Genomic DNA, 16,374 nt, shown 5'->3' with positions numbered 1-16,374 from the left:
CCTTGTCCCCTCTGTGCTATATAGTGCCTGGGGAAGGCTGCGAGCCAGGGCCCCCAGCAGCCAGCCCAGCTTGGGGGGGCACCTGCATGCAAGCAGGCAGCACCTCTCTGCAGCGAGGGGGGATCCTCTCCCACCCACCGGGGCATATCCCAGCTTCAGTCTACCTGCAGAGCTGCACAGGGTCTGGGGAGCAGGAACAGGGAGGTTTCATGGCAAAAAAGCCCACAGCTGGGATGGCTGGCCCCCATCACAGTGCTCAGACCCTTTTCCCTTTCTATTTAGGGAAGCATGAGACAGCTGAGCCTCAGGGACAAGCGGCCCCATGCCAGCAGCTGCGGCAGCACCCAGCACCTTCCAGAACGCCCTGGGACAGAAAGACGACTCGCACCCAGTGCTGCCTCCTCCTTCTCCTCACAGGGCCTTTGGGAGCCCACCCCGCTGGAAAGCCCACCCATGTCCAGCACTGCCACCTCCCCTCTTTGAGCAGCCCCCTGGCACACACTAACCCAGATGTCTATACTGGAGCATACTGGCCCACTGCTGTGATGAGAGTCTCAGGTCTCAGTTTGAGTAACACCAGTAGACAGAGCAGCACTGAGCTCCAAAAGAGCCATTTCCCAGGGGTCACAGTCAATCAAGAATTCTGCTTTGCAACTTATCTCCCCCAAAACGCAGGCCTTGCCTTCCTGAGCATACCTACAAGCACCCCAGCTAAGAAACAAATGGGGGAACTGGCAGTAGGGATGGGGAAATGACTGAGGGGAGCACGGGCTTTGGCTCAGTTGCTCTGATCAGGCTATGCCACAGAGCTGAGCTGTAGCAGACAGCACACTTCCACACTGAGACACTGCCAAGAAAAAAAATCAGTTCTCTTTAATACTGGTGATCTCCATTGTGGCTTAGGGATCTTATGCAGCAAGAGTCAGCACAAGGCTGCCTTGTCCAGGTCTCCCATTTTATTCACCCTGCACCAACAGCACTGTTCAGTCCCTGGTATCCGGGCAGGGGGTGATTGCAAAGCAATCTGGAAGTCCCTTCACAGCACATCACCTGCAGGCAGCTCCATCAAGGGCAGCACAAACATCTTCACCTGTTTGGGGGTCCAAGGCACAAGGAGCACATGTGTGGAGGGTGTAAGAGGCCATCTCTGCCTTGGATAGACTCAGTACAGTGGCTTTTTGTGTGAGCAGACACAAGGAACAGCCACAAAACCACAGATAAAATGCAAAGAGCAAATTTATTCCTGTTACCTCGCAAACCGGAGGATCTCCAAAGCAGCACTCGGGGCAAAGGCACGCAAGCAGGGACACAGGCACCGCAGAGCTCGGTTCCTGCTAGAGAGCGAGCGAGATATTCCGGGCCTGCTGCTTTTGCCTGGATACTGGGGGTTTCTTGCAGGCAGTAGTTCTCCACTGTGCTTTGATCTTTCTCACAGCAGGGCAGGAATCTCAGGCATGAACAATTAGGTGCCCCTGAGTCTTATCACAGGCTTATGTTATCTGAATGCAGATGTTCTACTTGTCAAGCACACAAGACTAAACAACAGTTAGTAGTATGACATATGTGTTTTTCAACACCCCAGGTGCAAGTCACTTGAGCATGTTTACAATCCTCCTCCCCAATCTTCCACTATATTCGCACACTTTTCTAGGACTCACAATAGACTAACACACCAGAAACCCCTTCTGCATTGCTTTAGGCATAGGGGAAGGCTCAGCTTGCTTCATTTCAGTACTCATGGTGTACACAGCACAGACTTTCTCAAGTTGCCTAGAATAAAGGCCCATTTTGGGGATGGAGCTCTCCCCACCTGCAAGGCAAAGACATCTCCCCCCATACACCTTCATTTTCTACCCTGCAACCCCAACTGCAAGCATTGGCTGATGAGTCTAGCCAAACCCAGTCCACCTCACTTCAGGGCTCCAAGCCATCTTCTAATCCAGGACCTTGCAGAGAGATGGCAAGGTCCATGGTGAAATTACCCTCCAGAAAATCCCAGGATGACCTCCAGCATCTCCAGAGCAACAGCAGGGTTGCAGAAGTAGCTGTGCTCACTACCCAGGCCTTCAGCTTGCCTCCAACACAGCATTAGAGACCCTCTCCTTGGGGCAGCTGAAGCATGTGCATAGAGCTCAGGTTCATCTCTGAATTAATTTATAATTGAAGATCTTTTCCTGTTCATATCAGCTGCTCTCCGAGCAAGCAGAGAGCCCAACCCACAGCTAGAGGCAGCTCCAGACACAAACTGTGCTTTTAAACATGAAACAAGCCCCACTCAGAAGACAGAGAGCTCTGTAAGGAAATAAGGAAAGACCAGAGGAGCCTCATCTCTCCACCCCCCAATCTGCCTCAATTTTTAAACTAACTTGCTTGATTTGCCCCACCAGGAACAGCACCTACTCCCTCAAACCACCCAGTCCCGGTTCTGGTGCTGTTATTTATGGAGCCCGGGGGCCGTGGCATTGCCGGAACCTGTGCTCATGGTCCTTTAAAGGCAGCTGGTGGGCGGGGGTCCCTATAAATAAGGGGTAGCTCCCTTTTTGCTTCCTTCCCTGCAGCTCCGGTGCTCCTCCGGTGCCCCTGCGGGCCCTAAGCCGTATTCCGAGCTGAGAGCCCCCGGGTGCGCTTCCAGGGGCACCCGCGGGCGTCAGCAGCGGGGGAGGGCTTCCCTCGCCGGGGCCGGCTCGGAGGGGTGTGTGCAGGCCGGGGCTGGCCGCGCTTCCCACCCGGCGGGACCGGGAGCCTTGGTTGGTTTGCGGGGTCTTTGCTAGGGCCGGGGAAGAAAAAACCCTGCGCGGCCCCGGCTAGGGAGCGGGAGGGCCGGCGGCTGCAGCGGGGGTGGATGCGGGGCCTCAACGCGGCCCTTCCGCTGCCTGCAGGAAGGGGCCGGGCCCAGCCGCCGGGGAGCGGGAGGGGCGGCCGGGGTGCGCGGGGAGCGCAGGGCGGTGAGGAGGCGGCGCGGGGCTCTGCGTACCGGGGGCTCTGCTGACGGTGGGGCTGGGGCTGCCCCGCCGTGCCGCAGGCCCGTGCCGGCCCGCCTGCGGGCTTCGGGGCGGTTTGGCCCTAACGGGACACTAAACCCTGGCCATAACCACCCGTCCCAACGCAGCTGCGCGGACAGGCGCGATCCGTGTCAGGATGGTACCAAATCCGCTCTCCCGTCTTCTCCGCAGGTCTCCACTCTTGTCCCGGCCCCGTGGTGCTGCGTCCCGGGGGTGCCCAGGGCCATGGTGGTCCTGCGGGCCGGGCTCTGCCCTGGCCTGGCCGAGGAGATGATCCAGCTTCTCAGGGCGAACGGCATCAGGACGGGTAACGGGGCGGCAGCGGGGTCTGGGGGTGGCGAATGTCATTCCCTGCACGGTTGGGGTGGCACCGCGCCTGTCCTGTGCAGGACCCGTCTGCCAGCCTGGGCTGTGGGGCAGCACCTGGAAAACGTCTCCTGTCTTTGTGGCTCTGGCTTGTGGCCCAGAAGCTGCAGCACGGAGTTTTCTTAGAGCCCCGTGGAGAAAAGGAGGGTGGGCACGATGTGTCTGCCATGAGCACGCTGGGCATTGACCCCTGGAGCCTGGGGGGCTGCAGCTCCAGTCCCCATGCCCACGTCATCCCATACCCTGGCCGGGTGATGTTGGTGCAGGATCCCTCCTATGTCCTACTTGCTGGATGTCTTCTGGGCCCCCCTGGTGCGGATACAAGTCAGGACTTTTCCTTAGGAGCAGGAGAATGTTGGGACATGGTAGGAATCTCTGCAGAGGCTCTTTGAGAGATGATCAATTATGGCTTTTAGAAGGTATTTCGGGAGGGTTTGTGCATTTTTCCCCTCTGAAAATGCCCAGTCTCCTGGCACGCTGTACCCTGGGCAAGGCCTGCTCTTGGCAGGGAAGGAAAAGACTTTGGGTGGATTCTTTACTTGCTCTGAGAAACTGGATTAGAGCTGAGAAAACCCTATTTTGTTAAATGGGGTCTGTGAGATCCTGTGGGTTCCTGGGAGCAGAGGTGGGAGCCACTAGTTCTTCTAACTTCTGTAGCTTTAGCCCTTCCTGGCATGCCTACGGCTGGCACTCTGGGCCAGTCACTAGCCCCTTGAGACCTTGGTACCCTGGCAGAAGGGGACTCTCTTGGCTGGCCCCACCAATCCAATGGCCCTGGGCAGCTCTTGAGCAAAACAGGGAGGATTTTTACCAGCTTCTCTCCTTGATCTCTTTTGCAAGAAACAATTTGTTTTGCAATGGGTGGCAGGGCCATCTCAGAGGAAGAATTCTAGTACTCCGTTCTGTGGGGCATCATGCTTGCCCACTTGAAGTGTTGGTGGAGGACACAGACGTTTTGTCTGTTGATGCAGGCAGGTTTTGTCTAAGCTGGCCATCTCTTTGGTGTTCATGGTCTGTCCGGGTTTGGCTTCCAACTTCTTGTCTCTCGTGTTATTTGCAGTGGTGGACTTTGTGTCCTCAGACCTGGAGGACGTTGCTCAGAAGTGTTCACTGTCTTACAAGGTAAAGGATGACTCCTAAGTCCTTGTACGTTAACCAGGGAGCTCAGAGCTGTTCAGCTTACAGTTTGGATGGGCTTGTCTGGGAGGACCTTCTGCAGCAGGTCTTGTTGGCCCTGGACTTCCTCAGTCCTGTTTCCAGACATCTCTCTGACCACCAGGCGCTGGTTGCAGTGAGACGTGTGCTTCTGGCCCAGTTCTCTGCCTTCCCTGCCAACGGAGCAGACCTCTATGAGGAGCTCAAGAGCTCCACAGCCATCCTGCCCACAGGGAGCCCAAGGTGGGTACATCACCTGGTGAGCCAGCAGGTCTGCCCAGGGCTGGGCTTGCTGCAGAAGGCCATGGTTGCCCAGTGTAGGCTTTGAATTTCAATGTGGTGATGCCCTGAGCAGGCTCAGTGGTGTCCAAACCATCCCCAGCAGCTGTTGTAAAAGCTTCCAGCCACAGCCTGGCTCTGCCTTTTGTGAACAAGGGATGATTATTCTTCATGTCCTGTGGCTGCAAAGCCAGCTGGTCTGTGTCCCTTGAGGGAATGACATTGCTGTTGTCCTTGCGAGAGCCTGCACACCTTTTGGGAGGTGGTTGTGTGTCTCACTTCTACATTAGCCAGCATGCTGCCTTCAGCCTTTCCCTTGAGGGCTCCAGAGAGGAGGGTTATGGCTCTGGAGGACTGTTGAGTGGTGGTGGTCCAAACTGTCTAGATCAGGCATGGAAATGAGTTACTCTACTGCATGTCTGTCTTCCTTTTCCCATGTCTCCTTGCTGGGTTGTTACAGTGACTATGCAGAGAAACCCTGCATATGCAAACCTTGCTCCCAGGACCACAGCTCTCCTCCAGCTGAGGACTGTCCTCTTGTAGCCCCCACATTGCAGATCTGTTGCCCACAATGTGGAGAGAGCTAGGGATGGGAGGGAAGGAGCAGAGCCTGAGGTGCTTGTCTGCATTTGGGAAGGGGACTCTAGGGACTGCTGCCCCTGCCATTCTGGCTGAAGATGCGTTGATAATACCACCTCGTGTTCAACCCGTAGCCTGGACCAGCTGCTGGACTCCGGGCTGTACACGGGGGAAGTGACGGAGCTCATGGGAGTGCCAGGCAGTGGGAAGACGCAGGTGAGTGGGACAGAGGAGGGCAGAGGACACATAGGGCGAAGATGCCCTCAGGCATGTGAAGCAGAGGGGGACAGACCTGGGAGGGCTGGCTGATGCTCTGTCCCTGCCTCTCCAGGTGTGCCTGGGCATCGCAGCCAGTGTGTCTCTTGGCCTTAAGCAGCATGTCCTGTTTCTCGACTCCACGGGGGGATTCACTGCCACCCGTCTCTACCAGATGCTTCGAGCCCAGGCAGAGGATGAGGAAGAACAGGCAAGTTCCCCTGGAGCTGGTCCCACTGCTCCTCCTCCACTCATGCTAAAACTGCCTTGGCTCTTGCCTGCAGACAACCCCCAGAGATGGGTTTTCTGTCCAGCTCTGCCTTTGTCCCCGTGGGCTTTTTTGGGTTCCAGCTCCTCATCCCATGGCTGGGTGGGACAGACACTGTGCTTTGTTTTTTTTTCTTGGGGAGAAGGGGAGGGCTTGCTGTAGTTGCCCATGCTTTCACTCCCTGAGCTCCATCTGCATTGCTTCTTCCATCAGTGCAATGGGGTCAACAGTGTTCATGGGGTGGAGGCAAGTGTGGAAGAAATAAGGGTCCCTGGTTCTGTGGCATGGTATAAATGCAAAGAGCTGGTAGCAGCTGGGGTGGGAGGAACCTACGGAGTCCTGGAGGGGGTGAGGCTGTTGGTGATGCCACTTTGTGCTGCAGCTGGAGGCTCTGCAGCGGATCCAGGTGGTCCGTGTGTTCGACATCTATGAAATGCTGAGCGCCTTGCAGGAGCTGCGCGATCGGCTCTCCCAGCAGGTAGGAGCAAGGGTCTGGGCTCCTCTCCCTTCCCCAGAGCTGCAGGGAAGGCAGCGAGGCTTGTGTGCCTGATGAGTGACACCAGATCACCTTGTCCTGGGGACATCTGAGCCTCTGTGCAGCTCACGACCTCCAAACTCAGTGGATTTCTTACTCCACATTGCACATGGTGCCTCCTTCTTCCAGGTCATGAGCTCCATGGGACCTCTCAAGATTGTGGTGATTGACTCGGTCTCGGCTGTGATCTACCCACTGCTGGGCGGCAAGCAGTCAGAGGGTGAGCTGCTCTGTTAGGATGTGCAAGGAGATTGCAGACCTCTCTGCTTGTCCTGAAGAGCATCTTCCACATGTGCTGGAGCTGGAGCAGGATGGATGTGGGTGTGACTGCTCCCAGCTTTTCCTTTGCAACTGGATAAAAGGGGAGTGTGTTTGCAGTTGTTATCGGCAAACGTTCAAGTTGGCTGTGGCCATGCAAGCTCATGCTGGTGGTCTGAAATCCGGCCAGGGGACAGAGGAGGCACTGAACTGCTTGCCCACAGATTAAAACTTCTGCTTACAGTGTCACAGATATATTGTGGTGCTGACACGGTTTGCAAAGCTCCCCTGAGGCTCTTTCTGCCAGAAAGGGCCATAAATCAGGAGTGAGGGACTTTATGCTGATACCAAGGAGGCCCCTCAAACACCTTCCAGAGGGTCTTGCACAGCTGGGTGGTGGCCAGAGCTATCATAGGAGGTCCCCTCGCAGCCATGGGCTGTAGGAAATGAATCTGTGAGCTGAAGAAGAGGGGTCCTGTACCTGTTAAATCAACCTGGCCAGCTTTGTCTGGAGCTCCTGGTGCTTTTGTAGGGCTTTTTGGCCTTAGGGCTTCTAAGGTGGGAAAGGAGGGGGTGGGACAACTTGAGGATTGGTCTGTCCATGCCACATCCATTCGGCCGAGGAGCCCTGGAGTGTGCAGGTGCAATGGGTACATTGGGGTGCTGGTAATGGAAATAGGTTGAAGGTGTCCATGAACACCAGCACTGGCACTAAATCTAGATGTCACCTACCTCCAAGATGCGCTTTGGGGGTTGATCCCCAAACACCCAAACGCTTTGTCCTCCTCCAGGTTTGGCCATCATGATGCAGCTAGCTAAGGAGCTGAAGACACTGGCCAGGGAGTTCAGCCTCGCCATTGTGGTGAGTGTTGCTGCACCTTGTCCTTTGCGTGCTGGTATGTGCCTTGATGAGGAGCCCTGGAGAGGCTTTGGAGCCCCTGGGAGGGGGGACCACGCTCCCAGCTAAGCAGGAGCAAGGGGCCTGTACCCCTGCTTCTCTGCAGCCCGCAGATGTCTTGTTCCAGCAATTGTGGAGCAAGAACAGGGTTGGTTTGCTGCATGCTTCTATTGGTGTCCTCAGCCAGCAAGGCATTGACTCGACTGAGCAAGGCAGAGTTAAGTACAGACAGTTTGAGAGGTTCTCTGTATTTATTTTTGATATAACACCATTCATTTAAGGGGCTGGTCAGCTTACTAAGTAACCTCTTGCTTGGTTACCTTGGAGGAACTGCAGGGCATTGCATCATCCAGAGGAGCAGGGGACTGGAAAGGGCCCTGCTCTGGTTGTCCCCAGCTCTTGGAGGACACTTGTCCCAGCTCTGGGACCACAATTAATGTGATTGAATTGGGAAGACCACAGCAGAAAATGGTGATCTGCTGAACCTGGCACTGGAAGGTGTTGAGACAGTGCTGCCCTTGCTCTGACTTAGCAATAAAGTGACAAGGACAGGGTGCCTGGAAGGATGCTTGGAGGCTCCAAGTTAAACTTTGCAGGTGGCTTCAGCATCAGGAGTCACTGCAGCTTGGAGATACAAGCGAGTTCCTGCCTGAGTACGTGTCTCAGACAGTTTTGTGGGCTGCGTTTAGAGGGGGTGCCATGGCATGGGTGTGCCAAGAAGGAGGGCTCAGGATGGAGAAGAAAAAACTTCACAGAAGTATCAGACTGGCCCTTATCTCCTGGTGATCTCCGGTGTTCTGTCATACCGAGTGGCACTGCTTTTCCCAGGCACTGATAAGCCTGTTTGTGCTGCAGGTGACCAACCAGGTGACAAGAGACAGCAGCACCGGCCCACTGAAGCCAGCCCTCGGCCGCTCCTGGAGTTTTGTGCCCAGCACACGGGTGCTGCTGGAGAGCAAAGAAGCCACCTGGGAGAAAGCCACCATGCAGCGTGTCGCTTCCTTGGCAAAGTCACCCCGGCAGGTGAGGTGCCCTGGACCAGTCCCTCTGGGAGTGGAGAAGCTACGTGATGTGGACCTGGCCTTGGAGCAGGGGGAGGCTCCTTCAGGGGGTAGGGCAGGATCAGGCCTCACTGGGTGACCCATGGCAATGGGAGAGGAGCAAACGTAGCCTGGTTGTATGCTGTGGAAGAGCAGAGCATCTGTTCCCAACAGCCTGAGCCTGTATTTATAGGCACGTTAAATGAGTGGGACCACTTCCAGTCCAGGTCATCGCGTTCCTTGGGCTTGTCTTGCTCTCCTGGTTGTGTATGGGCACGAGGATCCCGCGGAGCTGGCTCCGACGCCTGCAGAGGTGACTTTGGCTTGAATCCTGCCTACGTACGGGGCAGTGCTGCCTGAGCTGCTCTGCAGCCTGAGCCAAACGGGTCTGATGTGGTGTGCTGGGCAGGGAAATGGATCCTGGATGTGCTAAATAATAGTGTGTCTGGGGCTGTCTTGGAGCAAGATGTTCTTCCTTTACTAAATTGCATTCCCTATTTGTGCCTGTGTTCAGCAGACCCAGTTAAAATGAGGGCACAAGCAGAAAGACATCCTCAAGGGGATGTAATTGGGGAATTTTCTCTGAGGCAGGTGGAGTGATGTACAGGTTTGCCTTTAGAGTCCCAGCAGTGTGAGGTGAAGCTCTTCCCTGTTTCTCCTTGCAGCTGACAGGGATACAGGTGGAGCTGGATATTGGAAATGGTGATGTGCAGGAGCTGAGCCCGGTGACACCCACACAGGGGCTCTGATGTGGGCGGAAAAGCAAATGTCAAGGTCCAAGAGAGCTGCAAAAAAAGCAGGTGAGCACACTGAAGGTTTTACAGACTGCCTCTGAGTTCTGCAGCCCTGGGAAGGACCAACATGAAGAAGCTCTTGTTCTTCTGTGCTGGGGAGAAAATGAGCGTGGGGTTCCCTGGAGATCTCCATGCCTCAGCAGATGCTGCCTGCAGTGGCTGGGTTGTGTGGGCAGCGTGACAACCAGGTCCTCTCCTCTGCTGCAGCCTTGTCTGCAACCAGCAGAGCCAGCCCTGGCCTGAGGTGTTGGCTCGGGACCAGCTGGCATGGCCCTGCACAAACCCATGGCTCCTTGTGCTGGTTTTGTACCCCCAGAACTCGCTGCCCTCTCACTGATCCTGGAGCTCTGGTCATCCTTGGGCAGCCCACAGTGATCTTGGTTCAGAAATAAAGATGTTGCACACTGCTGTTTGTTGAGAGCTGGAGTTCAATTAATGGCAACTGCTGTTAATTAAAATTTTGAGGTTTAGTCCCCAGAAGGACTGGGGTGGGACAGGCTGTTGATGAGCAGGAACATAATCGGATGCTTGATCTCACCTTCTCCCCAGAGTAACACCAGATCCCGCAGGGACCTGCTGGTATTTTTGGGGCACTACTGTGCTGCCTGAAGAATTGCTGTTAATTAATGAAGGTTGTGATCTGGATCAGCTGGAGTGGATGAGTCCTGACTGGCACCAGCTGGCCCTGTCTGATGCTCAAGGACCTACACAGTTGCATGTGGTGGAGTTTAAAATAATCTCTCCTTGCTCCAGTGCTTTCCAGCTGCTCTTGCCTGCTCTGGGCAACCTCCTGGGGGCTCATGCAGTGCTGGGAGGAGACAGGAGGCTGGGATGGAGCGTGGCCTCTCCTCTTGATCCCAGATGTCTTAGACACCCTCATCCTCTGCTTAATGAGAAACCTCCTTGGCATGTGAGCTGAGCTATGGCTTGCACTTCAAGGCTGCTGGTGTGGATTGTGGGGCTGGGACTCATCAGGGCATGCTCGTTAAACTAATAACACAGCAGCAGAGCTTCTGGAGCCTTCCAAGGCTGGGCCGGGCAAAGAGGAGGCTGATGTAGCCAGAAATTGGGTGCTAATTTCCCCAGAGTAGACATAACACTATACAGCCCTGTATTCCTGGGCAAGTGGCTACTGGGGGGAAGGGGCGGCTAAAAGGGGTATGGGAGTGCACATGCTGGTTTCCCAAGAGGCAGTGCCAGGTCTCAGCACAGGTTTTTGATTTGCACATCTGTCAGAGCCGTGCTTCCTGCGAACCCGAGCGCTTGGTGCGCCCGGGGCTGTGATTTACAGGGTAGATCCCACCTCCCCCAGCCACTGCAGCCCTGTGCAGGTGGCTGTGGGAAAGGCCGTGCTCCCAGCGGGTCCTGCCCGAGGAGGGGAGCGTGCCAAAGCAGTGGGAGCTGTGCTGTTAAACTGTTTTCAGTAAAAATACATTTATTTTAAAGTTGTGTATTTATTTGCATTTCTGGGCTTTCCAAGCTTGGGAGGGGAGCTTTGGCTCCTGGGATTGCAGCCTGGCTGGCTGGAGCGAGGAGGAGGATGGTTCTCCTGTCTGCTGGAGACCTGTGCTGATGTGGCTGGTCCTTACAAACAGAAAATTTAGCTTGTTACATCTCTTAAAGCTGTGAATACACACAAATATCAACCCAAACTGTGTGCTGCTGTTTTATCTCTCTGCCTGAGGCTCCTTTTCTGTAAGGAAAGCAAAGCTCTCACGGGGGAGTGCGGAGTAGGGGAAAAGCCAAACAGAAACCTCTTTTAGTTATATTTGAACCAAGGGGGCTTTCTCGCTCTCTCCTCGCCCTGACTAGCAGGAGGACGAGAAGGGGAACAGCCTGCTTTGAACCCTGCGTCAGCCTCGGCCTGCATCTTCGCCGTGGCCCGGGGGAATGACAGCAGAGACTCCAGGCTTGCACTTAGTCACTGGGGAGCAGTCATGGGACGGTGATTCAATGGGGACGGTGCCAGTCGGTCAGGAAGAGACTGGGGAAAGGCGACGACGTGCAGGCTGTGCTCCTCCAAACCTACCCATCACGGGGTTTTGGGCATAGCCGTGACCTGGGGGGATTTTCTCTCCTTGGCAATCAGCTAATTGCAGCTGCAGGAGTTTTATGTCCTCTTGGAAGACAAGTGGATAGGTTGGGGAGGACAGCGTGACACAGGGCACAGCTGAGCTTCAGGTAGCAGCTCCTCTGCTCCCAGGTTTGCCGCTGAGGTAGGCAGCGTGCATGGTGACGGCGACGTCCTGAATTTCTGGCTGCGTGGCCGTGGGGAAGGCGTTGCTGTGGGTGCTGGTTATTGCTTGGTGCGGGGACAGCAGAAGGGTTCAGGCTGTGGGAATCTATTACCCGATCTGGAAAAACTTGACTTCTTCCTCAAGCTGATTTGCCCTAAATTTGCATAGTAAAATCAGGCTGAAAAGAGTTTCTGACCTAAATATCCTAATACAGCCTTTCTCCTCCGTGCTCAGTCAGGCACTTCTGCCGCCCTGTAAGAGAGGGGCTGGCTGTGCCAGCGCACACCGGGACGTCCCCTCTCCCTCCTCCTTCCCGTTGCCTAGATCGGCTGGAAAACTGCGGGAAAGGCCTGGAGTGGGGTGATAAAACCTGTCCCAGGGCAGGCAGGGCACCCCTCGCCCCGAGTAGTGGGGATGCCTTTTGGCACTGAGGGCTTGTTTGCCCTTGATAGGTAGAAAATACGTGTGTGTGTGTTTATGTCTATTGGGTGCCCATATGGGCACCTATATGTATATATGAGGGGTGTGTACGTGTCTGTGTACAGGTATATACCTACATGGGTGTACCTTATGTATATGTACGCTTCCCGTGCAACGCAGCTAAGCCCTGTGCACGCCGCAGGGACCTCTCCGAAGCACACGAGACCCCCCCGCCCCCCTCCCCGCTGCCCGTGCAGGGTCTCGAACCCCCGACTCTCGGAGCCGCCGCGCCCCGCGGGCGGTGCTGCCCTCTTGGCCACGTGAGGGCGCCAGTGAAGCCGCCGCGCCGCCAGGGGCGGGCCGCCCGCCGCTCTAGCTCGCGGCTCTATGGTCGCCGCTCTGGCCGGCCTCTCTGTGATTGGCCGCCGCCGCGGTTGGCAGTTGCCATAGCGCCGTCGCCGCCGCCACGCTGAGGGCTCCCGGCCAACCGGGAGCCCTCACCGGGACGGAGCCGCCGAAGGAGGCAGGTGGAAGGGCTTGGGGGATCTGCTGGGGCTTGGGGAGGCTGCCAGGGCTTGGGGGGGTGAGGCTGTGGCGGGAGCTGCCAAATTGGGGGGGGGGAGGGAGGAGGAGGCCTTCGGGGGGGCTGCCAGGGTTTGGGGGGTGTGGGGCAGTGAGGGGGCTGCCAGGGTTGGGGGGTGTGGGGCAGTGAGGGGGCTGCCAGGGTTTGGGGGGTGTGGGGCAGTGAGGGGGCTGCCAGGGTTTGGGGGGTGTGGGGCAGTGAGGGGGCTGCCAGGGTTGGGGGGTGTGGGGCAGGGAGGGGGCTGCCAGGGTTGGGGGGTGTGGGGCAGTGAGGGGGCTGCCAGGGTTTGGGGGGTGTGGGGCAGCGGGGCTGCTACCAGAGTAGGGAGGGTGCATGGGGTTAGGGGGGGTGGTTAAATGCGGGGGCTGTGAGGCAGTGGGGTGGCCACTGAGGGTTGTCAGGGGGCTGTGGGGTGGGGGAGCGGCTGTGGATTGGGGCGTGTTGTCAAGTGTGGGGGGACACGGGGCAGGAGGGGGCTGCCAGGGCTTGGGGGACACAAGGCAGAGAGAATGGGGCTGCTCCAACCAGGGCAGGCAGGGGGACAGGGAGAGGCTGGAAGGGGGCTGTGAGCACCTGGGTTTTAGTTTTGGGGAGATGGAGGAAAGGGGCTCCCTCATGGGGAGCGCTGGCAGGGTTCCCCTAACGAGCGTGGGTGGCACTCGGGTGCAGCCTCTTGTCTCATATTTAGAAAGGGATGTTCAGAAATTCTTTTCGTTTTCTGAGTTATGCTCCCAAAGGTGCTCCGAGGTTCAGTAGGTTATTCTGCTCGAAATGCTATGAAAAATGAAGAATTCTGGATAAGCGCCAGCCTTCAGTACAGCTCTTGGCTTAAACTGTTGTCTCCTCGCATTTTATGGTGTTCAGGGCACTCGTGTGTTCGGTGTGGTGACAGTGCACCGGGGGTGATGCTTCCTTGGTGGCAAGGACCCAAGTTATTTTCTTAATGAGGTCTGCCCCGCTCCTGCTCAAAACCAGGGGCGTACAGGAAAGTGAAAGCTCTGCAGGGCCGTCCTTCGCCACAGAGGGCAAAAGGAGTTCAGAAAATAAAAGTACTCAACTGTTCTTCAGAACAGTTTGTTCCTGTGAACAGGTCAAGGTGTTTCCTTTGAAGAAAGCACTGACGTGTTGTCAAATCGGTTTCTTACCCGTACTTCAGCATGTGATTGCAGGTTAACAAATGTAACCGCCCTGCAGTGGGAACATGCCCACGGTCCAGTCTGAGCCTTTACAGATCAGGGGCTTGGCAAAACAGTGAAGGATGAAAGTGCTCCATGTTATGAGCGCATGATAAATAAGCTGTTGCGCTCGATCGTTTCCCGTGTTTTCTAACACTGCAAGGATGGCCAGGCTGACTTAGGCACTGTAGAGGTAAGTATAATATTAAAGGGTAGATAGGAGTGGTTTAGTTTATGGTTCTTTGATTAAGACATGTTCAGGGTAATGTTTAATTTGCTGAGGCGTAAAAAGGTTTTGTTTATGTGTTTTGTTTGAGCTCACTTCCTCCTCTCTGACACAGAACGTATCTTCTGTGGGTAGCACAGGAGGGCTTGGGTGTTGTTTCTGGACAATTGTGTCATGGCAGTGTAGGAACTTGTGGCACTTTTCTGTTCTTTCTAACCTGGTTATGGGATCGGTAAAGAGCTTACTGGATTTACAAAATGCTTTTTTAGTTCTCCATTTCATTAGGATGATGACAGGTGTGTTATAAGTTGACATTTTTTGTGTTTAGAATGTAGTGGGTTGTATTTCAAAACTTTGAAGCTCATATTTTAAGATAAATGATGGTTAAGGCACATACATGATTACATGAAACAAACAAACAAAAAGAGTATTTATTCTTTGTCATCATTTCCACTTCTACCTTGATTTTCCAGAGCCAAGAAGTGGAACAGAAAGCTGTGAGCTTTAAATGTTGTTCCTTACAAATTCCAGATCCTTGCATTTACCTTCTGCCTCCTTAACATGTTTTGTGTTCACAGTGATGGGAAGGGGGATCTTGTATTCATTCTTGGTAAACATCATTGCTTTTTGGTAGAACAGCTGGGTCTAATGACACAAATCAATTCACTCTGGCTGTTGTCCTTGTCCATTATGGGCAGTTCTCTCCACTTGTGTGAATCCTGGTGCAGAGCTACCCAGCTGCAGCACTCTGTGGTTTGCAGATCCACTCAGCTGGCAGCAATTGAACTTTTAATTAAAAGCTGATTGCCTTGACGTTGGTGTTCATGGGTTAATGCCTAATTGCTCAAGTTTTTGCTGGATTGGATTAGTTTTAAAGCCATCATTTAAATATTGTGTTTAATTGTAAGGTAGAAAAAGTAGGCTGACTTTCAGTGAGGCTTTCTCGTTGTTAGGTACGTGTGATTGGCCTCTTAGGAGTCAACTTAAATGAGAGCCGAATGCAATAGTCTGCAATGAGAGTACAAAGCAATAATAGATACGAATTACATTTGGGGGTTGGTGGTCACCAGGTGAGTTATGAGCGAAATCTATCTTCTTTTCTCTAGGCCTTCAGTTTTTTTCTTTATTGTGGTTGAATTCTGTATGGTTTTGGGTTTGGGGTGTTTTTTGTTTGTTTTGTTTTTTAATTGTGTAGTTTTCACTTGTAGTTGTGCAACTTTGTATAAGTTTACAACAACTTACAGAGATTGTAAACTCTTCGATCAGGCTAGAGTGTGATTTGAGTTGAATTGCCAGTGCTACATATAGAAGGGTTATTAAAACTTGTGCTTTAGACTTTGAACCAGCTCTTGCCCGGTGGAAGGCTGTAAGGAGATTTTCACGCAGTCATCTGCTGTGCTGTTCCTATAGCTGAGTGCCTGCCTCTGGCTCACCTAGACCTGCGGTGGAGGCAGGCTACAGAGCTAGCTGTGTGTCTGACCCAGTACTGCTTTGTGTCCTCACGTCTAGGCAGGTAAAATGCTGTCCTCATCTAGTGCGTGTTGGTTTCACTGTAATACATGGAGGAAAAATTGTGCTTAATTAGGTTTAGGCTACCTTCCCATCCCTTATAGAAGGAGTGCATTTTCGTATGTGCGTAGGATATCTCAGAGTGTCTCTTCTCTAAAGCTTTTGACGAGTCCTGAGGGATACAGAACCTGATCCAAAGACAAGAAATTAGAAAGTATTTTGAACCAAGTACTTGGTGCTTGATAAAACACTTTGCAGGCAGAAGGATGATGTGAGATGCAGGTAATTGTGTGCACGTGTCCCTTTTTTGGACACAACCGTGTGTGAACTGACCAGGGAAAGAGGACCTATGGGTATGTGGTAGAGGGAACTCGGTACTTCTGTAGTCTGACAAGCATAGCATGGCTTTAAATTACCTGAATATTGCTGGCAGTCTGGTGTGGGCTGAACGCTTGAGTATTGATCCAACTTCTCAGGGCAGCGTTACGGTCCGTGCTGTGGTAAGGTCCGTGCTGTGGTAAGGTCCGTGCTGCTGCGATGACACTGCTGTTTATCTGCCTGTGCTTTGTGCTTAAATATATTCACGTGGTGCAAATGTTTCTCCAGCCCTCCCTGATCGCCTGCTTCCATTGCGAAACCCCAGCCAGTCTCCTGCTCCTCAAAGTAATTCCAGTTATTAGTCTTGATAGTACCTATCTGTGTCTGCCCATACCAAGCTTGTTTTCCTCCCCTTCCCAGGGATGATCATTACAAGAAGCCAGAAATTAGTGCTTTGAACTCACACGAACTGGCATT

The 16,374-nt window shown here is 54.1% G+C and overlaps 2 protein-coding genes across 4 annotated transcripts in view; both read left to right on the top strand.

Annotated features, from left to right (window-relative positions):
- Nucleotides 1-2,642: 2,642 nt before the first annotated feature.
- On the top strand, nt 2,643-9,847 carry RAD51D (RAD51 paralog D). 3 transcript variants are annotated; one of them, XM_068415618.1, is made up of 11 exons: nt 2,643-2,747; nt 3,174-3,309; nt 4,429-4,490; nt 4,648-4,766; nt 5,516-5,597; nt 5,713-5,847; nt 6,287-6,382; nt 6,569-6,659; nt 7,489-7,559; nt 8,451-8,618; nt 9,301-9,847. In XM_068415618.1, exons 2-11 carry the CDS (start codon nt 3,228-3,230, stop codon nt 9,382-9,384), a joined length of 990 nt encoding a protein of 329 aa, XP_068271719.1. In that variant the 5' UTR covers nt 2,643-2,747; nt 3,174-3,227; the 3' UTR covers nt 9,385-9,847. The 3 variants fall into 3 exon arrangements, with proteins under 3 accessions (XP_068271719.1, XP_068271720.1, XP_068271718.1); XM_068415619.1 differs by lacking the exon at nt 2,643-2,747 and adding an exon at nt 2,888-2,924; XM_068415617.1 differs by lacking the exon at nt 2,643-2,747 and adding an exon at nt 2,895-2,945.
- A 2,695-nt stretch (nt 9,848-12,542) lies between these two features.
- Nucleotides 12,543-16,374, top strand: part of RFFL (ring finger and FYVE like domain containing E3 ubiquitin protein ligase) — a 31,019-nt gene continuing 27,187 nt past the window's right edge. The window contains exon 1 of the mRNA XM_068415566.1: nt 12,543-12,609. The gene's annotated coding sequence lies outside the window, so the exon portion shown is untranslated. The remainder of the gene's footprint in view (nt 12,610-16,374) is intronic.

Source organism: Nyctibius grandis, chromosome 18 (assembly GCF_013368605.1).
Source record: "Nyctibius grandis isolate bNycGra1 chromosome 18, bNycGra1.pri, whole genome shotgun sequence".
NCBI classification, from domain to species: domain Eukaryota; kingdom Metazoa; phylum Chordata; class Aves; order Nyctibiiformes; family Nyctibiidae; genus Nyctibius; species Nyctibius grandis.
The sequence above is the reverse complement of the archived record's forward strand: the minus strand, read 5'-3'. Positions and strand labels throughout refer to the sequence as shown.

What these genes read in the sequence shown, in the direction of transcription:
- RAD51D (XM_068415618.1), top strand. Translation starts at nt 3,228, where the DNA reads ATGGTGGTCCTGCGGGCCGGGCTCTGCCCTGGCCTGGCCGAGGAGATG. An exon ending in CAGGCAGTGGGAAGACGCAG is followed by an intron (nt 5,598 to 5,712) that starts GTGAGTGGGACA and finishes CTGCCTCTCCAG; the next exon opens with GTGTGCCTGGGCATCGCAGC. An exon ending in AGTTCAGCCTCGCCATTGTG is followed by an intron (nt 7,560 to 8,450) that starts GTGAGTGTTGCT and finishes TTTGTGCTGCAG; the next exon opens with GTGACCAACCAGGTGACAAG.